Raw genomic sequence first — 22,775 nt, 5'->3', positions numbered from 1 at the left:
CTTTTATTGGACCAACTTCTGTTGGTGAAAGAGACACGCTTTTGGGCTACACAGAGTTTTTCCTCAGGTCTGGGCTTCTATAGCAGACCCATAATGCTATCCGAACAGAACCTCTTTTACAATCCTTCAGCAAAAAGGTTTTGATCCAAACAGTTTCTGTTTTGTCCACAGTATCACTTTGTATTTCTTTACAGTTTACCATTTCATGGATGTACAATGTCATCCCACCAACTTTGCCTTTATTTCTATTTCTCCTAAACAGCACAAACCCTTCAATGCCGGTATTCCAGTCCTGAGTGCTATTGCACTATGTTCCTATGATCTCCTGCACCAGTAATTCCAGTTCCTCCTATGTGGGGGAAGTTATCAGATTCAGAGGGCAGTAGCAAAAGATTGCAGAGGCAGAGCCTTCCAATACCAACATATTTTTTCCCCCGAGGCCAATGTGTGATTCAATCCAGAGTAACCCACAAGCTGTGCTGAGCAATTCATAGGAAGAGGCCCTATGAGCCTATAACAGCCATCTCAGTGTCATTAGGCTCAGAGCCAACAGTTCCTACCAGGAACTAGCGGAGTGTATAAAGTGACAGGGCTCATTGATGACTTGAGCTGCCAGCTGAAACATGGACAGGTTCTGTGAGTGAAACTTCTTGTCTTAGAACTTTTGCAGTGGGATGTGATGGGTTGCAATTCTGGGCACAGAAGGATGGGACAGTTTGCCCTTTTGGGCTCATCTTACTTTATCAGTTAGCTGATGATATTCCATTAGCTTTATTATTTCACATCTTTCTCTCCCTCTCGTTACCATCATTGTCTTTTTCTTTTTCTCCCTCTTTTACAGTTGATTTTCTCCCAGAATCCTTTACTCCTTTTTAAGTGTGGAATTTGGCGAACACAACACCAATGGTGTATTTTTGTTTGTACTTGGCTTCAGCTACACATTAAGATCAATTTTATTGTCCAATGCTCCGGTACAGAGAATGTGTTGGGGACAAATTAGGATTTCAGGAGATGGAGGAAGTTACTTGTGGGGCAGCTGTTTTAGATTTGATTCAGACTAATAGAGAGGAACTGATTGAGAATCTGAAGGTGGAAATCTAAGTTAATTTTACAGCTGCTGGAAATGTATCATATGAAAAATAATTTATGGAACATTTTTATTTCTATAAAAATCATTTTTAATGAAAAAATGAGAACTGATTTTTTTTTTCAAAAACCGAAATATTTTGGAAACAACAGAAAAATGATTATTTGTGGGGCTTCTTTTTTGTTTTTGTTTTTGTTACTTTTTGCTTGCTTTTTAGTCAATAAAACAGAAAATTTCAATGAGAATTTTTGGAAAAAATGAAATCTGTGCATTTAAAAAAATCAAAGGAAAAATACCATTTTGTGTCCAGTATTAGTTCATTTTATTTCTGCACTGGGGAATTTTTATCTGCAAAGCCTTCACTTATGTTAGATGGAAGATTCTAGCAGTCACATGACTTTTTCTGTTACTCCTCCATAGTCCAAAATACTTGACTTCGTGGCATGGAATTTGGATGGGACTGATGCCAAACCCACACTGCATGGATTTAGCTGGAGGGACTGGTTAATGAGAGACTCACGGTGTATGGTTATGAAGGAGACTGGAGAGGAAGAACATGGGGAGACTGCGAGAGCTGCAATGTATTTAGTGTGCTGGTATCTTGTTCTTTGTCAAAATTCTGATTTGCCCCTCGCAATGTAGTAGAACTGAACATCCGATGCTTGCTGGAGATCAGGGCATTTATGAGGATTAGCTGCTTGAGGTTCACTTCAGATGAGCAAAATAATGTTGGTAGATTGGAGAAAGCAATATGAAGAATTACTGAGCCATACATCAGCCCCCACAACTGGGTGGGGCTGAGCATGATTTGAAATAAATGTTAGGGGGTTTGGTTTGATCAAAGATTACTGCTGGGTGCTCAGGGGGAAGTCATCACCATGATACAAATTTCTTTCCATCTTTGGGTGAACATTCCCACTTGCCTGCAAATTAATTTCAAATACATCAGTAAATCCCAAATGAATGTATAACATAAGTCCCAAGTACATTAAAGGTTGTTATAAGAAGCAATGGTCTTAAATTGCAGCAAGGGCTGTTTAGGTTGGATGTTAGGAAAAACTTCCTAACTGTCAGGGTGGTTAAGCACTGGAATAAATTGCCTAGGGAGGTTGCAGAATCTCCATCATTGGAGATTTTTAAGAGCAGGTTAGACAAACACCTGTCAGGGATGGTCTAGATAATACTTAGTCCTGCCTTGAGTGCAGGTGACTGGACTAAAAGACCTCTTGAGGTCCCTTTCCAATCCTACATGTCTATGATTCCTCCAGGAGTTCCATGCAGTGCAGAGAGTTCCACACCCTTCTCAACACAGCTGTAGTTTTTAGGAACTGAACCAGGAGCATGGAACTCATGTGGTGTGTAGGACCTTTTCTGACCCAGGACGAATTCCACCCTAAATTGTTTTCATGCCCCAGATGAGCTTTGGAAGTGATTACCCTTGCTAACCTGTTGCTAGAGCTACCCTCTGCAAATTAATCGCTGTTTGGTATGTAGCTCTATGGAAATTAACCTACAGAGAGTATTTCCTGTTCTGTAATTTAATTGCAAAAACAGCAGTTGTGGCAACTCCTATCTCCAGCCCACGCATCCCTTTGGAAATCTTAGCAAATCACGTACAGAACATGCAAAAGATGTAGATAATTACAGAGGAAGAACATAGTAATTATTGAGAGCATCAATGCCTTCAATTTACTCCTTTCTGGTTTCACCTATGAAAATGCATTACATAAACATATTTCTGGTTGCGGTGATCATAAACAATTTCTGATTTCAAAAGATGGGATGGGTTACTCAGGTTACTTTCAGTGATTCTGAAATATATGGCGTTGGACTCAGATAGAATTGGGAATTTAAAGGGCACTGGATTTTAGGGGGAAAATAGTGTCTTATTCTTCCAACACTCGGAAAAATTACACTTTGTACTTTTAAAATTATTTTTCATTTCTCCAGAAAGGTTCTTGGAATTTGGATTTCTCCCCTGAACCTACAAGGTTGTGTCTACACTACAGTTGCTACCATGTCGGGAACAAAGTTAGAATACATTTGTTCCCAGATCTGTTTGTACACAGGTCCATTTTGTACTGGAAATGGGACCTGAAATATGTCCCCTAACTTGGAACATAGGCCTCCATATCATTAGCGGCTCAGTTTTTGGACTGAGTCAAAGCTTGGATTGAGTGTAGCTTGGTCAGGGGTGTGAGAAAAAGGAGATTTTGCATCCCTGATCTGGGGGCTCTCTGTCTGCCAGACCAGTCACTGGTGCAAATTAAAGGAGGCTCAGAGATGCTCTACTTTGTCATAGAAATCATAGAACAGTAGGGCAGAAAGGGATCTCAAGAGGTCATCTAGTCCATCTTCCTGCTGAGGCAGGAACAAATAAACCTAGACGATCCCTGACAGGTGTTTGTCTAACTTGTTCTTAAAAACCTCCAATGACGGAGATTCCACATAGTTAACCTGTTCCGGTGCTTAACTATCCTTACAGTTACACATTTTCCCCAAATATCTAAGCTAAATCTCAGTTGCTACAAATTAAGCTAATTACTTCTTGTCCTTCCCTTGGTGGATATAGAGAACAATGGCTCATCATCCCCTTGATAACAATCTTTTACATATTTGAAGATGGTTATCATGTCCCCCTTCAGCTTTCTGTTCTCTAGACTAAAGATGCCCAATTCCTTCAACCTTTCCTCTTAGCTAGTCAACCAGTGGAACTCCGTGCCAGAGGATGTTGTGAAGGCCAAGACTATAACTAGATACATTCATGGAGGATAGGTCCCATTAATGGCTCTTAGCTAGGATGGGCAGGGATGGTGTCCCTAGCCTCTATTTGCCAGGAGCTGGGAATGGGTGACAAGGGATGGATCACTTCATAATTACCTGTTCAGTTCATTCCCTCTGGGGCACCTGGCATTGGCCACTGTTGGAAGACAGGCTATGGGGCTAGATGGACCTTTGGTCTGACCCAGTCTGGCCATTCTTATGTTCTTAGCTCATGTTTCCTAAACCTCTTATCATTGTTATTGCTCTTCTCTGGACTGTAGTTCCTCATACTGGTCACCGTTGAGGCCACAGAGCCAAGTAGAGCAGAGGAGTTGCCTCCCGTGTCACACATACAACACTCCAGTTAATGACATTTGCCTTTTCACAACAGCAGCACATTCTTCTTTTTCCTTGCAACAGTCCCATCAAATAGGGTCAGCTCTCCGAGTCCTATCCCTCTTGTCAGTTTATGCCATGTTTTTAATGCCAGCTGTCAGCTTGACACCAACCCTCCTCCTTTTTCAGCCGGGCTTGGGACCAGGTATGGTTGACTCATGCAATTTGTGATCCACTATTAGCTCCCAGATCCTTTTCAGAAAGACTACTTCCTAGTCAGTCATTTTGTGTTTGTGCATTTGATTTTTCCTTCCTAAGTGCAATACTTTGCATTTGTCTTTGTTGAATTCTTGTTATTCATGTTGGACCAGTTCTCCAATTTATCAAAATCATTTTCAGTTTCCAATCCTGTCCTCCAAAGTGCTTGCAACCCCTTCCAGCTTGGTCCAAGTGCTTGCAACCCCTTTCAGCTTAGTGACACCTACAAATTTCATACCCACATGCTCTACTCCATCAACCAAACCTTTGATGAAAATATTACATAGTACCAGACCCAGGATAGACCTCTGTCGGATACTAGATACATCCTCCCAGACTGACATCAAATCATTGATAAACTACTCTTTGAATAGGGTTTTTTAACCAGTTGTGCACCCACCTTATATTCATTTCTCCTAAACCACATTTCCCTAGTTTTCTTATGAGAATGTCACGTAGGACAGACTGTGTGAAAAACCTTACAAAAATCAAGCTATTTCATGCCATGTCTTGCAAGATATATTTATTTCAGCAGCCAGTGGCCCACAGGGGCAGTCAGAGATCTCTGGGATATAAAGTTAACGCCTTTTTTGCCAGGCAATGCTACCTATGTTAGCATGGGAAGGAAGGGTGGTGTGGGTGCTGCTAAGGTTGCTCTGAACCATACAATAGAATTTAGATGGTTAAATTGATCTTTTAAAGCTCTAAGTGGAGTGGGAATTGATTATGTGATGAACCACACGTTTCTCCATGTGACACTTCCATAGTTGTGCTCAACAGAAGAGACAGCGCCTTCACACTCAATGAGGGGAGAATCATGGAAAAAACAAAAATTTATTTTGTCTAATGGAAAGGAACAACATACCTGAGTTTTTGAATGACATAAAGCAGACTCTCGTTAGGTCCCTCAATTCAGCTCATGAGGCCAAATATTGAAGACCTCATTCAGAGTCACAGTGTCCACTATACATGATTTTCTCCTGCATCATTCCCTCTGAGAATGGCCAGCCCCCAGATTGTTAGATCCCTGTGGAACACACAGATCTAAGTGTATTTGAGAGGGTGGGGCCAGGACCCTTAATGGTAGATTGTGGTTTGAATAGTCCATGTGATATTTTACAGTTTATAAGACAACTGTGAGGGTCTGAGTATTCACTTTGCTGCTTTCAACTTATATGCTCACTGCATTTGATCATAATAAAACTCCTTGTTTGTTAATATATCTGAGCTCCACAGCTGAGACTCTTAGCCTCCCCCTACAGCTCAGATGGATCATATCAATGACATAACTGAGCTCTGTGGTCTAAGAGAATGAGTTTGCTTCACCATTTGTGTCATCTGTTTTCTTTCCATCTCTTTCTCTCTAGTACTCCTCCAGATCTTCCTCCTGGTGGTAGTCCCAAGTTTACAGATTCTCCCTGGCATAGAGACGAAGTGGGAAAAATGCTTCATTGACCCTGACTATGAAGAACTGGTGGCTATTGCCAAAAATGGACTGGAAAATGGATGTCGTTCAAAGAAGGTGGTGATCGTTGGGGCAGGAATAAGTGGACTCACCGCTGCCAAACTGTTGAAAGATGCTGGTTGTAAGGTAATTCCATGGGCAGCATGTAATGGATGCTGGGGAAGGCTAAGACTCCCCAAACCTCGCATCACTGGGGGGAAGGCAGTGGTGGATTGCCACATGGGTCCACAGGGCCCGTGCCCAGGGACCCCGAACCAATTTAGGGCCACTGGAAAAATTTCCCCCACCATAACCCCGGGGCTGGAGAAGCTCTTGCTCCCCGCTGCGGCACAGAGCTTTTTTGGTCTCAGGGTCACAGTGGGGGGGAGGGTGCGGAAAGGAGTGAGTGGGTGCGGGCCCTCAGGGGGAAGACGCACAGCGGGGGCAGGGCTGCAGGGAAAGGGGCAGTCCTGGCTGGGGCTGAGAGCTTGACCCTGGCTGAGGCTGAGCTCTGAGCTGCTCCCCTCCCCATCCCAGCCGGGGCCGTGGGTGGGAGGGGCTGAGCTCTCAGCCCCCCTTCCTGGCCAGGGACACGGGGGGCTGAAAGCAACGACTGGGGGCATGGCCTCAACCAGAAAAGGTGGGGCAAGGGACTAGCCTCCCCAAGAGGAAGCTTCACCCCCTGCTCACGGGTAATTCTATTAACTGAGAGGAGCCAGAGATAGGCCAGGGAGTAAGTGCTCCCTTGAAACGGTCTTATTACTTCTTTTTCATAGAGTAGACAATACTGAAGAATAAAACAAGGTGAACTTAAGTAAGCTAACTGTGAAAGGAAGGAAGCAAGAAAGCATAGTGCAGTATATTATTGCCATTTCCAGGGGGGAAAAGTTAATTAACTTAAAGTTAAGGTTGCCAGAATATTAATAACATTGCCATAAGAAAACTTAAATACCAAAAATGTTGCAGGTAAAATAATCCCAATCCCTACATTTAATGGAAATGGTGATTAGTTAAGGGAATATTCTCAAAGGTTCATGTATTTCTAACAAAATTCTATACGTGTTAAAATTCATATTCACTATCTCACAACAACCTTAACTTTGCCCTTTGCTCTTTTTCTTTATTTTGTTTTTCCATCGAAGGTGCTACTCTCTTGGCTTGCCTGTGGGCCTTGAGAAAGACTGGAACCCATTATCCCTACCCATAGCCCATATATCTGCTACTTCCCCTCTCAGTATCGCCCAAGAAATACAGCCCCTAGAGCTGCAAAAGTCAACAGAAATCGCTTGGGCACTTATATGAGAAGGGCTTAGTTGTTGCATTAAAGACTCATTGAAAACCTGTTTTCTGTAATACACGGGAAAGGATAATATCTTCCATATTAGAATCTGTTTCTTGAGAGCCCAATTCAGGAATATATCTCTATTCAGGAAGATTGCTTGAGTACATTCTTAACTTTAAGCACATCCTTCAGTCCCATGGAGTTCAGATTCATCTTAAGCACATGCTTACACGGGTTCCCAAATCAAGGATAGAGTGCGTCCATAAATTGTCCAAAATTACTTTTATAAAATAAGCATTTTCTTTGTGTGGTGACCGTTTGCAATAGAAATGACAATAGATAAATCAATTGTTATCGTTCAAGAGAGAAATATACAGTAAAGGTTTTCAAACTCTTTGTATTTGTGACCCCTTTCACACATCAAGACTCTGAGTGTGACCCCCCCTTATAAATTAAAAATGGGGGGTTAATTTAATTTAATGGTGCTCGGGGCTGTCAGCCCCACAGAGCTGACAGCTTGCAACCCCCATGTAACCACCTTGCGACCCCCTGAGGGGTCATGACCCCATGGGCAGCTGGTGATCTGGCCAGTGGGGGAGGCTAGCCCCCGGCCCCTTCCCTTCTGTTCAAGATCCTGCCCCTCCTTTTTTGCCCACCTCCCCAGCAGGAGCCCAGAGCACCCCCACCGCAGCCCTGGGGAGGCCAGGTGATGCGGCAGCAGTGCCCCCAGCCCCAAAGCACCAGACAGTGCAGTCCGAGCACCAGGCAGCCAGCTCGGCCCCAGTGCCAGCCACCCCAAATCCCCATGACAGGCCAGCGAGCCCCAGTCCCAGCCAGCATGGGCTGGGGCAGAGCACTGGGAACTGCAGGAGGGGGACTGGAGGTGGAGGGTGGGCAGGGCTACACCAAGCTGTTTGGGGAGGCACAGCCTACCCCAGCCTATGATACCCGCTGCCCGTGCATGACCCCCAGTTTTAGAACCTCTGATACAGTCACCAGGTACCGGCAAGGGATTGAAAATCATAATCTGTATTTCGTTCCCAGGTTCTCATTCTGGAAGCCAGTCACCGTTTGGGAGGACGCATCATGACCCACAGAGAACAAGATTGGTATGTGGAGTTGGGAGCCATGCGTTTGCCAGGACATCACAGGTAATATACTGTTAACCCTCCTCAGCCACTAATCTTGTTCAGAATAGGGGAAGCCCTATTTTTAAAACTTTTGTGATAATTCCTGGGGGACGGGGGAACTCATTAAAGGCTCAAATTTGAATAGGCTAAAATGCCCCTTTACTCCATGACATCACGCTGTCAGTCTGTGTGCAGAGGGGAAAGAAATATCCATGGAGTTGTCACTTTTCCTGCATAGGTGGGCTGAGAGTAGGTGGGTACAAGTAGCTAAACCAGCCTAGAAGACACAGGTTTTAGGGCTGGACCAGATTAATTCCCCACCCCACCCCCGCAGCAAATGGGGAACTGGATGTTAGAGTCATAATTAGGTCCCAGATATGTTCTTGGACTATGCAACTACACCACAATGGAGCGTTAAAGTGAAGTTACGACTGGGAGCATGTATCAGTAAATGAAGGACAAAACTCCACCTACAACACTTCAGTCAGCAAAACAACAACACTTTATAACCCAGGAAATCAACAGTTAAGGTTGATCTTACAAACCCCCCTCCCCCACATATTGGAAGGTTTGGACCTCATCATATAAAATACCAAGCTACCAATGCTCTGTCCCCATGGAGACCCCAGCCACCTTCCAGCCACAATTTCTTTCATACCTTCTTTGTAAAATGTGCTGGTTTTGTATTATGGATTTTTTCAAAGGGCTTTCTGAATATTTATTAGAGCTAGTCAGGGTTTCAGACTGACCAGCTGGTGACCACATAGGTCCTCCAATTTTCTGGGTCCATGTTGCTTATTGAAAAAAATGGGACTCAGGGTAAGTTTTATAATTAAACAGCAAAAAACTTAAGACAGCATTGACGTTGGCCTGTGATTGCTCATGCCCTCCCAAAAAATTGAGTTCCGCAAAACTCAAACCATCTAGAAACCAGAAAATACAGAGTCAAAGTAAATGCCCACAGAAACTTAACTTGGCCACTCTAGAACTGGCAATACTTACTGGGCAGTACCTGCATGCACGCCAGCTGCATTCACTGTGTTAGGTGTAGCTGTATCGTAATGGTGGAGGAATATGTTGGAGCAGGTTGGAAAAGTGGTGATTGCGACCTGAGGATGCCGAAGGATTTGTTTCAGGAGCATCATAGAGCTGTGGTTGTGATATGAGGAGATCTGGTTCCGAATCCGCCCATGTGTATTATCAAAGGAAAGAGGTGTATATGTACCTTGAAGTTCCAGACCACTTTTAAATGTTTCAAAAGGTCAAGTAGCAGCTCCTGTCCCATGGGGCTGGCTGGGCTCACCTCCCTGCTCCAGACACTGCAACCTCTGGTGTCCCCGTGCCACTCAGGTTTGGCCCAGCTGTCATGACGACGGGAGTCTGGTTAGGCCAAATCTGAGTGAGTGACCCTGCAACCCCATGAGCCAGGTCACAACTCCACTCAGACAAACATGTTTTGACATTTCCGAATAGACATTGTTTGGCATTTTTCATTCCACTTTGGGGTAAAAATAATGTCAAAATCTGTTATTTTGACATTTCCCACAGGATAAAATGTACATTTGTCCAATCAGCTCTATATATGAGTCTACTACTACCTTCAGACAGCTCCATCTGGTTCTTTAGCTCAAGTACTAGTGGGCTTTGTTTTAAATCCACAGGTCCCTAAATTCAATCTGTGCATTTATACTAACTAGGAGCATTGTTAAGTTGCATCTATATCACCAGCCTGTTTGTTTGTTTGTTTGTTTCCTGTTAAGAATTTTAGGAAGGGGCAGCTTTTGCTATCATGTCTCTTGTAATAATCAAGGAAAAGTCTGATTTTACAATTAGTAGAAGTAATACTTCCTCATGGGTTATCCTGGAAGTCAATGGGACTGTTCAGGGAGCAGACAATGTTGGGAGAGATGGTCTAAATTTCTCAAACAAAAAGTAGTTTTCATTGAAAAAAAATGACATTTTTCCAAATGTAAACTGTTTTGTGAATTTTCAAATTTTTTTAGTTTTGAGGAAAATTTTTCATTTCACTAAAATTTATATTCACTAAAATTGTAAACATACTTACAATCATTACTGAAATGGTTACCAAGGTGGTTCATTTTCTGCAAAACATGGTTTGCAGTAAATACATTTTTTGATATTTTGTATTAAAAAGCTTGTGAAAATGGGTCTGATGCAAATGATGCCAAACTGAAATAACTTCCGTATTTCAAAAGTTTTCACAATTAAAAAAAGTAACCAACACTAGTTGCACGATTGACTTTTGGTAAAGTGTGGATCTGGAGTCATTACACACAAATTATTTCAGTTACATGGGTAGGATTGTGGCATTTGTGTTAGAGGATCATATGCAAGCATATAACTTTCTTTCACATTTTTGAAATTTTCTCTTTTTTCCCCCCTTCCCTTTTTCTTTAGGCTTGTGCGTGAATTTATTAAAAAACTGAAACTGAAACTGAACCCGTTCTATAATAGTAATGACAAGGGCTGGTATTTCGTTAACAACATCAGGGCAAGAGCTGGAGAGGTAGATCGAAACCCTGATATCTTGCAGTACCCCGTGCTTCCCACGGAAAGAGGAAAATCTGCCAGTGAGCTTTATAATCAGACACTGGATAAGGTATGTGTGTTGTGGAAAGGATTCGTGAATGTCGGTTTGTTCTCACTAAAGAGTTAACTTGGATTCTCGCTTGGGTGTTGGCCCTAAACCCCTAAAACTTAGTGGTCTTTTCAGCCCAGTCTCACTGGCACGTTGGAGCCTGGACTTTGCTTTCACTTGCACTCCGCGATCGGCGGCGGCGGCAGTTCAGCGGCAGGTCCTTCGCTCCTAGAGGGAGTGAGGGACCTGCTGCCCCCGAATTGCCGCACGTGCCACCCCTCTCCCTTCGCCGTCCCAAGTACCTGCTTGTTAAGCTGGTGCCTGGAGCCGGCCCTGCCCACTGTGCAGTGAAGATGGAGGATAAAATCCTTGGTTTCAGAGTAGCAGCCGTGTTAGTCTGTATCCACAAAATCCTTGAGTGCTGATAGGCCTCCAGTGCCTTCCCACAATTCCCCCTGGGTGGTGGTGCTCAGGAAGACAAACAAATTCCAGGGATGAAATATAAAGTGGCTTTGCCCACTGCACCATAGAGAACCATGGAACGTGCCTCTGGAAGTCCTAGCGACACACATGAGTCAACGTAGCACCATAGAAGGGACAGTCCCTTGTCTTCGCAGTGTGGCAGCTCATGCCCGTGGTAGGCTAACCAGATGCAGATTTTTTTGGTTGTTGAAAATTTGAAGTTAACCACTGTTAGAGAACTGTTCATTTGAATAGGTGATGGCTTCTCGCTTCTGAGAGTTTTTCTAGTTTTCTTTGTCGATTTACACACACAAAATTGCTAAATTATAGTTGTACGCATGAGACTTAGGCTCTCAGGGTGTGTCTACACTGCAATAAAACACCAGTGTCTGCTGACTTGGGCTAATGGGGATATAAAATTGAAGTGTAGATTTTTGGGCTTGAGCTGGAGCCTGAGCTCTGGGAACCCTCCCACATTATGTGTTCCCAGAGCCCAGGCTCCAGCCCAAGCCCAAAAATCTACACCGCAATTTTATAGCCCAGCAACCTGAACTCCGTGAGCCCTAGTCAACTGACACGGGCCAGTTGCTGGTGTTTTATTGCAGTGTAGACATACTCTTAAAGGACAGATTTTCAAAGGTATTTACCGTCTAAAGAATGCAGAGAGGCACCTGGGGCTAGATTCAGAAAGGGACATAGATGCCACCAGAGCGATAGAGTGAGAATGACTCTATAGTCTAGTGCAGTGGTTCTCAACCAGGGGTATGTGGATGGTGATCAGATGTCGTCCCAATTTTATAGGGACAGTCCTGACATTTGGGGCTTTGTCTTATACAGGCGCCTATTACCCCTATCCCCGTCCCAATTTTTCACACTTGCTATCTGGTCACTCTAGGTACATGTACCCCTGGGGGAAAGCAGAGGTCTTCCGGAGGGTACATCAACTCATCTAGATATTTGCCTAGTTTTACAACAGGCTACATAAAAAGCACTAGCGAAGTCAGAACAAACTAAAATTTCATACAGACAGTGACTTGTTTATACTGCTCTATGTACTGCACACTGAAATGTAAGTGTAATATTTATATTCCAGTTGATTTATTTTATAACTAGAGGGTAAAAATGAGAAAGTCAGCAATTGTTCAGTAATAGTGGCTGTGACACTTTTGTATTTTTAGGTCTGATTTTGTAAGCAAGCTGTTTTCAAGCGAGGTGAAACTTGAGGGTATGCAAGACAAATCAGCCTCCTGCAAGGGGTACAGTCAGGGTTGCTGGGACAATTCGTATAGTGGGGGTGCTGAGAGCCATTGAACCAAACTGTAAACCCGGCCAGGGAGTGCAGCAGCACCCACAGCACCTATGGGTACAGTAGTCTGGAAAAGTTAAGAACCACTGGTCTAGTGGGTAGGACATTCATGTGGGAGACTCCGAATCCAATCCCCCTGCTTCACTGATTATTTATCCAAGCTGGAACAGCTTTAACAGGAGAGACTAAGGGAGGCCCCCATGAGGTGAGGTGGGAGACTCCTCCTTATCAGCTAGAAGGGGAACATGAACTGGTGGTCTCCCACATTGTGGAAATCCCCTAACCACTGGGGTAAAAGCTATGAGGGCTGTACTGTGCTGCTTGCTAGAAATGCTGTAGGTGGGAAGAGCTCACGGCTTAGAATCCAAAGCGGAGATAGGTGCTGAACTCCCTAAAATGGGGGGGAGGGGGAGGGCTTAAGACACATCCCTTTCCTTGGTGTCTCCCATTGGCTGGCTTAGGTGGTTCCGTGTGCTGGCTTTTGTGGATTCTGTTCTGCAGCGCGTAGAGCATGCTATTCATTGTAGAGCGCCTGAGCACATGACTCAGGCTTTGTGAATCCCAGCAGTTTTCCAGGCAAAGAAAGTTAGGCATTGTGATGCTGAGTGTTGCAACTCCTAAGTCCCATTGTGAATCTAGCCCATAATATTCCATGAGATTTAGGCACTTTTGGAAATCCATGTAGCTGCCTATCTGCATCTTTAGATGTCTAAATATCTTTGAAAATCTGGCCCTTAAGTACCTAAGTCACTTCTGGAAATGGGAGTTAGGCCCTATATTCACTTTTGAAAATTTTACATTTAGTCTATTTATTTTTGTTGTTTAGACTGTCTCAATGAAAGCAGTTCAGTCAGCTGGAGAATTGTAGGAGCAGAAAACAAGAGCACTATTAAAAAGATTTTGTTAACAGCTCTTTCACCTGGGCAGTCATGTCATGTCCTGCTCCCTTGTGCCTATGCCCTAGAATATGGCCTATAAGTACATTGTCACATACAGGGACAATAATAAACTTTAAAGGTAAAGCCGTCAGCATGAAACAAACAACTGTTTTCTTGTTTGCTCCCCAGGTGACAACAAACTGCAGTGCTCTGAAAGAGAAATATGATTCCTTTTCCACAAAGGTAATTGAAGTTGGCATTCCAGTATCTTTAAATCTAAAGGTGCCGACTTTCTAAATCTTTCCTCACATTAGCCATGGAACTCCTTGTGGGATAGATCTTGCCAGGTCTACACAGTCCATGGTAGGAGATAATGCATCAGAACCCTCCTAAAGATTTTGGCCGGGCAGAGTTTGCATGCTCACTTCATGAGTCTTCCTGGGACACCGCATACTTCCCCCTTGGGTCTTCCTGGCTCTGATTTGTGGCACGGGGAGGGCAAGGACGTGGATCCATGTTATCTCTGTTTTTCCCTACCCAAAACTCCAACAAATAGAAAGGGAGCAGTCTCAGTGCTCCCATACTCCCAGTGTGTGTGTCATGAAGACACAACCCTATTCCAGTCCTGTGCAACCAACTTGGCATCTCTTCTTCCTATCCCAGCTCGCTGTGTGACATCCAGCTATGAATCTTCATCCACAATTATTTCTATGAGATAACCTTCCTCTGTGGCCCTACCAATCATTATTTTTACCCCACAGGAGATTTTGGTCTGGACCATAGTTCTTTAACCAAAGACAATGATATCTTAGTAGGGACACTTTGGGTGAAATCCTGGCCACATTGAAGTCAATAGCAAAGCTCTGATTGACTTCACTCGGGTCAGGCTTTAACCTGGTGACTCAAAAGGGATGAGGGATTGGGTCTTGAATGTGAGCATCAGCATTACTTCAATGGCTGGTAATGAGGAAGAAGACAAATCACACTGGAGGGTAGTGAATGGGTTTGACACCTCCCCTGCTTCATTGATATTGAATAATTCCTGTGTTCATTTGAAATGAAATATCCCTTTGACTGTCATTTCTCAATGAGGATATAATATGCATGCGCCTTCTACCATTTCCGCTCTTCCCCACCCAGGAGTATTTGATTAAAGAAGGAAATTTAAGTAGAGGAGCCATTGACATGATTGGTGACGTGATGAATGAAGATGGTGTATTCCACATGTCATTTCTTTACTCTGTCATGGTCTTTTCCACCTTCTCTGAGAAGAGGTGAGTAGAAAAGCATCTTTATTTACTTGCTTTGTATGTGGAAGCACAATGTGTCTATGGTTATTCAGTACATCCATCTGTCTGTCAACCTCCTACTATCTCATCCATTTGTCATCTCAGCTAACAGTACAGCTGGCTGCCTTCTCTGAAGTAGGCACTGATGGTCTGAATTGTCATAGAGGGTAGGTGCTCATTACTATAGATTTATAGCCACGGAAGGCCGGGGACACTTTCACTGGAGATGAGCTTGGCATTACTGAAAGTGTCCACAGCTTCTAACTGAGTGAGTTCTGATGGGATGGCATTCAATAATTAACTCCATAGTGCGAGTATGTGTTAAGGGTATATTGGACCGTAGCTGTGTCATATTTCAGGAAGCCCTTGGTCAAATGATCTCAAATCATGGCTCACTAATTCCACCCAGCACCTCCATGAGGCACACCTACTTCCAAGGCAATCTGAGAACCATGGGGATTTTAGAGCGTTTAGAAGAAACAAGCTTTAAACTGAAAGCTGGCCTTAAGCTTAATTACCACAGACCTAGCATTCCGCTCTAATAAAACAAGGTAGAGTTGTACAGTCACTAGTGGCTAGATTCTCTCTCCTATTATGCAAGCTCTGCCTATTACTCTTGTGACATTCTCTCAGATAACTGTGGTCAGATGCTGTAACTGTTTGACTATCATCTTTCCCCCACCTTTCTTTCAGTTATGATGAGATCACAGGGGGATTCGATCAGCTTCCGCAAGCTTTCTACCAGGATATTCACAGGAGCGTTATATTTAACTCCCCGGTAGTGAAGATACTACAAGACAATGACCAAGTGAAAGTGTTTTACCGCAGACCACACACTTCATTCCCCTTATCTGTGATGGCCGACTATGTCCTTGTCACAGCTACGGCAAAAGCCACACGGCTCATTAAATTTTCTCCCCCTCTTTCTGCTAAGAAGACCCATGCCCTGCGCTCCATTCACTACGCAAGAGCCACTAAGATATTCTTGATCTGTTCTGAAAAATTTTGGCAGAAGGATGGAATCTATAATGGGAGGTCAATCACTGATCGCCCATCTAGAGTCATCTACTACCCCAGCCACAATTTCTCCAGTGGGGCAGGGGTGATCCTGGCTTCCTACACCTGGGTGGATGATGCTGAATTCTTCATTCCCCTCGATGACGAAAAGTGTGTTAATGTGGTGCTGGAGGACCTGGCAGAAATCCACCAGGTGCCCAAGAATTATATCCAGAAGGTCTGCAATAAACACGTAATCAAGAAATGGGGCCTGGACAAATATACAATGGGAGGATATGTTTCATTCACCCCGTACCAGTTTGTTGACTACTCCAAAGCTTTGTTTCAGAATGAAGGGAGGGTTCATTTTTCAGGAGAACACACTGCCCAGCCTCATGCCTGGATCGAAACTTCTATGAAATCTGCTGTGAGAGCAGCCAGGAACATACATGATGCTATAAATGCATTGCCCTGGCGACAGGAGAAGAAGCTGAAAGAAAATGAATTGTAATTAATAGTAATAATAATTATAATAAAGGTGATTGGGGACGCATCAGCTCCTGATTGGGGAATTAGAAATTGCACCGCAAATCACCAGGCATCAGTAGATTGTGACTTTATGTGCAGCCCTGAAGTGGGGGTGCATAAGATTCCTGCACCAGGAATAGACTGCTACACTCACACTGCTGCACTCCCCCGGTCACTGTGCTCAGCCACCAAAGGGTGAAACCCAGGTTGTGCCTAGTCCCCTAACTCCCCCGTGCTCCAGAAAGGCAATTTGTGAGCAAATAGCCTCAGTTACTCCTAGGTATCCTACTCCAAGGTCTGGGTAGCCCATGTTGGAGTGTAAAGGGGGTTTCTACTCCCTCCGATTTCCCTGATCAGGCACATAATCTGAACCACATTCTAACGTCCTGTCTAGGTTGCATGGAAACTGTGGTTCCCGCTTCTGAGCCAGCCACAATTCCAGCACCCTTGCAAATCCCGTCAGCCACCCCGGCACTCCCCAAAGCAGACAAGGTGCAGAAGTGAATGGCTGCACAGAGCAGTCTTCATCTCCAAACAGGTAGCAAAGTCGCTGCAGGAAAAATTGTCTCATAGGGCTCCTCCTGAGATGGGATAGATAGCTCTGCACCCAGCCCATTCAGGTCTGTGCCTCAAAGACACAATCAGTCCATCGGTGATATGCGGTGCCTAATAGGAAGCCATTCAGCTCATCTTCAGCCTTGATTATGGTCGTGGTCATTCCATGGTCTACTTGGATGGAAGCTGGCATGATGTATGTAGATGTTGACTATCCCTTGGATAGATTGTTAATAACCACATGCCATTGTAGTTTGCAAGGGTAAAATCCAAATTAATTTTCCTCTCAGTGCCACAGGAAAATCTTACACACACCTCTGTTTACCCCAAAATCATGCCTCGCCACTTCTAACTCCAGCTAGAAAATTAAAACTATAGGAGAACATCAATCCACATCCCAAGGTATGAATCACATTGTCTAAGGAATCCCCCAAATTTGAAATTGCTAGCTGAAGCTCCCGCCTGGAAAATTGAAAAATAAGGATAAAAACCTTATTTCCTAAACAGATTGGCCCGTTGTATCCACTGATTGAATCATGTTCCAGATATATGAGTGGAAACTGCATGATTGAACTAACTAGGGAAAACAAAACAAGAAACAAGAACCCTCGTTGTTCATCCCCAAAAAACTGAAGAATGAAGGTCTTAATACCCCCAGAATATGAACCACCTGCCTTTCACCACAAATTAAATCCCAAAAACTTGTACTCATGTCTGCCTTATGAATCTGATATACCATCTCTCTACATGTGACTAATCTGTTTTATTCCTCCAATAGTATGTCTTTTATTTTGTTGTAAACCCCTAGAGAAGGTGAAAGGAAATGTATCAAAGAATGTAAAAAACTTGTCTATGAATTGTACAGAAGAAGAAGAAAAACAGCAAACAGTGAAAGATGTAAATACTTAATATGTATGGCTTTCGACTATTCAGAGGAATTACTTAAAAGGGGAAATTCTAAATAATAATGGGGGCTAATAGAGAAATACAATCTCTGAAATGAATAAAATCTAAAAAAAAAATTCTGACAAGAAAAATATCCAATAAGTGCCATGAATGCCTTCTTCCAGCTACTGAAGGAAATAGCAGAGAAACTGGAGGAGTAGTAATGTGAGAGAACAATGGTAAGTTTAATTTAAAAATAAGATGATGCCCTTTCCTGCGGTCTTTGGAGAATGGTTATGAAACATGGGACCATTGAGTGGAACGTCTGAGGTCCTGAATGCACCAAAGAGCTGCTCATCCCCAAAAATGTGACTGGATACTTCAGACCAGCCAGTGTGGACAACCTCTCTCCTCCTCCCATGGTTACCAGGACTAAGAGGAAGTGGCAAGAGACTGTATTTCTCTTTGCTCTATTAAATATAAGTACCTGCAAAGTTAGCTGCACTGAGTCTGTGCTCTCTAGCTACCCCTAGAAGAACTGAATTTTAGGATTTTGATTGAGTAATGCTACATGCTGGTTTATTCTTTACATGTCCAAACTGGTTGGCTGAAGGGAAATCTCAAAGAATAACTTTTAGGCAGGGTAGGTCAGCACAGAGTTCTATCAGAAAATGCTGGTTCTAAGGAATCAAGGTGTTCTGCAGCATAGGTGCTGGCTTCCTCATTTGCCCAGGGGTGCTTGATCCCAGCTCTCCAGACCTCGCTCCCACTCGACCCCTGTCCCCCCTCTTCCCACCCCATTCCACCCCCTCCCCTGAGCGTGCCCTGCCCTTGCTCCTCTCCCTCCCCCCAGTGCATTCTGCATGCCACTGAACAGCTGATCATGGCAGAGAGGAGCAGTGGGAGGAAGGGGGAGGAGCTAATTGATGGGGTTGCCAGCAGGCAGGAGGCGCTGGGGGGAGGGGGAGGAGGTGATCGGCAGGGCCACCGTTGGGTGCTGAGCACCCACTATTTTTTTTCCATGGATGCTCCAGCCCCAGAGCACCTACATAGTCAGCACCAATGTTCTGCAGGTATGTATTAATTCCATTGCCATTTTCTATGCTAGCAGACACATAGGTCAAAAACTAGGTCACCCACCAGCCAGATAAATGGTAGGTGAGCTATCAGGGTCTCAGGGACTCCTGGTTCTGAAGCAACTTGTATGGTTGACTGCCTGGGAACCCCCTGAGCAGCCAGGAAAACCACCTACCTTTTCTGAACTCTTACAAGATTTATTATGAAATGGAAAATTCCATTCCCATGTAGGTCTATTTTTATGTGATTCCTTCTGATGTTTTAAACTAGTCCCTCTCAAACTAATCTGCAGGAATTAAGCATATTCATCAAAAGCAGGAGACAAAGTGCAACTTTCAATCCTTTAAGAGTTATATTATATATATTAATTGTATTAGAAGTTCAAAAGAATTGTTGATAACTGATTATTATAAAGTAACTGTTGTAAGAAAGAACTGTAGACAATTTGATTGTTCTGTGCTTGGCCCCAGCATTAGCCGATGTCAATTGCTTTCGCAACTGTATGTTGTATTCAGTATGTGCCTGGAACTGCTAGCATCCAAACTTAATCTACAAGCCTTCTTTAAATGGTTGATTGTATACACATAGACTTGATGGTGAATTAATAAAACTGTTTACTTAAGAATAGCAAAATGTCCTGATTTGAGAAGAACTGTCCAAGGTAAAAGTTGTCCTGAGATGATCCTATCATTAAAATTAGTAAGGTAACCATCTCTGGATTTGGGGTGCCTTTATTAAATTTCATACTGTGACAAAGTTCCTCCTCTATCTTGGTGGGTCCTGTGCTTATTGGCGGTTTTCTTGCCTCAGAGATTCACCATGTGGGTTGGGGAACAGCCCAGAGACCTTCCCCTCTGGAAGAACCCACAGTCCAGGTCAATTGGGCCTGCCCTCTACTCCGGGTTCCAGCCCAGGGCCCTGTAGACGGCAGCTATCTATAGTGCCTCCTGTAACAGCTGCATGACAGCTACAACTCCCTGGGCTACTTCCCCATGGCCTCCTCCAAACACCTTCCTTATTCTCACCACAGGACCTTCCTCCTGGTGTCTGATAATGCTTGTGCTCCTCAGTCCTCCAGCAGCACACCCACTCACTCTCAGCTCCTTGCGCCTCTTGCTACCAGCTCTTCACACTCGCACCACAAACTGAAGTGAGCTCCTTTTTAAAAACCCAGGTGCCCTGATTAGTCTGCCTTAATTGATTCTAGCAGCTTCTTCTTAATTGGCTCCAGATATCCTAATTAGTCTGCCTGAACTGGTTCTAGCAGGTTCCTGATTACTCTAGTGCAGCCCCTGCTCTGGTCACTCAGGGAACAGAAAACTACTCATACAGTGACCAATATATTTGCCCTCTACCAGACTCCTGTACCCCATTGGTCTGGGTCTGTCACATATCCTTCCCCCCTGCTCAACGCCAAGGGGTTGGGCAGCTTGGGATGCAAGACAGTGCACACATGATAAGCCATCGGCGTTGCCATGACGGCTCCCTGCTCTGTGTTGCACACGGAACTGGAAAGGTTGGAGGGATAAGAACCATCTGGTCACCCTTGTTTTCTTCTCCTTGTTCCGCTGCATCCATTGAAGAGGGGCATGGTTGGTCACGAGGACAAAGCTGCGCCCGAGCAGGTCGTAGCACAATGTTTCCATGGCCCATTTTACAGCGAGGCATTCTCTCTCCACCACTGCATATTTTTGTTCCCTTGGAAGGCATTTCCGACTGAGGTATAGAGTTGGGAGTTCCTCCTCCCCGACCATCTGTGATAGAATGGCCCCCAACCCTACTTCCAATGCAACCGTCTGCAGGATAAACTCCTTGGTGAAATCAGGGGCTATCAGTACGGGGTTACTGCAGAGGGTAGTCCGTAGGTCTGTGAATGCTTCCTCTGCTGCGTCAGACCATCTCATCAGATCAGGTCCATGGGCTTTCACTAGGTCTGTCAGGGGGCTTGCCCTTGTGGCAAAGTGGGGGATAAATCGTCGGTAATACCCCACCACACCTAGGAACGCCTGGACTTGTTTCTTGCGACTTGGTCGGGGCCAGTTTTGGATGGCCTCTAACTTGTTCACTTGGGGTTTTACCAAACCTTTTCCCACAATGTAGCCAAGATATTTGGCCTCTGTAAACCCTACAGCGCACTTGGCAGGGTTTGCTGTAAGGCCAGCTCGCCTGAAGGTATCGAGGACTGCCTCCACCTTCTCCAGGTGGGTTTCCCAGTCTGGGGTATGAATGACCACATCGTCCAAGTAGGCAGCAGCATAACTGTTATGTGGGCGTAATAGCTTGTCCATGAGGCACTGGAAGGTAGCTGGGGCCCCATGTAGTCCAAAAGGGAGGACAGTGTATTGAAAAAGACCCTCTGGTGTAGAGAACACGGTCTTTTCCTTTGCGTCTTCTGTAAGGGGAATCTGCCAGTACCCCTTTGTCAAGTCTAGGGTAGTCAAGTACCAGGCGTTACCCAGACGGTCCACTAGCTCATCTATGCGAGGTATGGGGTACGTGTCGAACTGGGATACTTCGTTTAGTCGCCGGAAGTCATTGCAAAATCTTGTAGTGCCATCAGGTTTGGGCACCTGCACGATTGGGCTGGACCATTGACTGTGGGATTATTCGATGATCCCCAACTCCAGCATTTTTTTTACTTCTGCTTTTATTTCCTCCCTTTTTGCCGCTGGCACCCGATAGAGCCTCATTATTACTCTGGCCCCAGGGTTCGTGACGATGTGGTGATATGTCTCGGTTGTTCGACCCGGTTTTGTCGAGAACACATCTTGGTTCCGGAACATCATCTCAGACACCTCATTCTTCTGGCCTGGTGTTAAATCGTGAGACACTCTCACCTGTTTGGAAGGCTTGTTTTCCTGGGTTAGGTCTTTTTGGACCGTTGTGCATGCCTCTTGTGCATGCCAGGGTTTCAGAAGGTTAACGTGATAAATCTGTTCTTGTTTTCTGCGTCCTGGCTGCCGCACCTTGTAGGTTACTTCCCCCACGGGTTCAACCACCTCATAGGGCCCCTGCCATTGGGCCAGAAGCTTGCTTTCTGCCGTGGGTACCAACACCATAACCCGATCCCCTGGTTGGAACTGTCGCACTTTTGCCTGGTGATTGTAATGGGTTCGCTGGGCCTCCTGGGCCTTCTCCAAATGTTCCCATACAATAGGGGTAACCCGGGCTATCTGGTCTCACATCTGCACTACATGCTCGATTATATTTCTCCCCTCATTGGGTTCCTTTTCCCAGATCTCTTTGGCGATATCTAGTATGCCACGGGGGTGACGCCCGTTTAATAACTCAAAGGGGAAAAACCCAGTTGAGGCCTGAGGTACCTCCCAGATAGTGAACATAAGGTAGGGTAGTAGGGTGTCCCAATCCTTCCTGTCCCGACTTATCATCTTCCTTATCATAGCCTTGAGGGTTCAGTTAAACCTTTCTACCAGCCCATCAGTCTGCGGATGGTAGACCGAAGTTCTCAGAGTATGTATATGGAGCAGCGTACGGAGGTCCTTCATTAGCTTTGACATAAATGGGGTTCCTTGGTCGGTTAATATCTCCTTTGGTAGCCCCATTCGGGCAAAGATCCCCACCAGCTCTTTGGCTATAGTTTTAGAGGCCGTGTTCCGCAGGGGGACGGCTTCTGGGTAGCGAGTAGCATAGTCCAAAACAACAAGTATATATTGGTGGCCCCGAACCATCTTCTCCAGGGGTCCCACTAGGTCCATGGCTATTCGCTCGAAGGGGACCTCTGTGATGGGAAGGGGTACTAAAGGTGCCCTCAAGTGGGGACGGGGACTGTGCAGCTGACACTCCGGGCAAGAGGCACAGTACCTCTGCACTTCTTCATGTACTCCGGGCCAGAAGAACCATCATAGGACTTGTGCCAGGGTCTTCACTACCCCCTAATAC

General features: G+C 44.8%; 1 protein-coding gene across 1 annotated transcript; it reads left to right on the top strand.

The window, feature by feature from the left end:
- Positions 1 to 559: 559 nt before the first annotated feature.
- On the top strand, positions 560 to 17,153 carry LOC101943090 (L-amino-acid oxidase-like). Its single transcript, XM_024113138.2, has 7 exons — positions 560 to 636; positions 5,812 to 6,035; positions 8,215 to 8,321; positions 10,719 to 10,920; positions 13,735 to 13,788; positions 14,686 to 14,819; positions 15,528 to 17,153. The coding sequence occupies exons 1-7, from the start codon at positions 624 to 626 to the stop codon at positions 16,339 to 16,341; spliced, it is 1,548 nt and encodes a 515-aa protein (XP_023968906.2). The 5' UTR covers positions 560 to 623; the 3' UTR covers positions 16,342 to 17,153.
- Positions 17,154 to 22,775: the final 5,622 nt, after the last annotated feature.

Source organism: Chrysemys picta, chromosome 12 (genome assembly GCF_011386835.1).
Source record: "Chrysemys picta bellii isolate R12L10 chromosome 12, ASM1138683v2, whole genome shotgun sequence".
NCBI classification, from domain to species: domain Eukaryota; kingdom Metazoa; phylum Chordata; order Testudines; family Emydidae; genus Chrysemys; species Chrysemys picta.
Note: the sequence above shows the minus strand (reverse complement) of the source record. Positions and strands in the feature narration are given on the sequence as shown.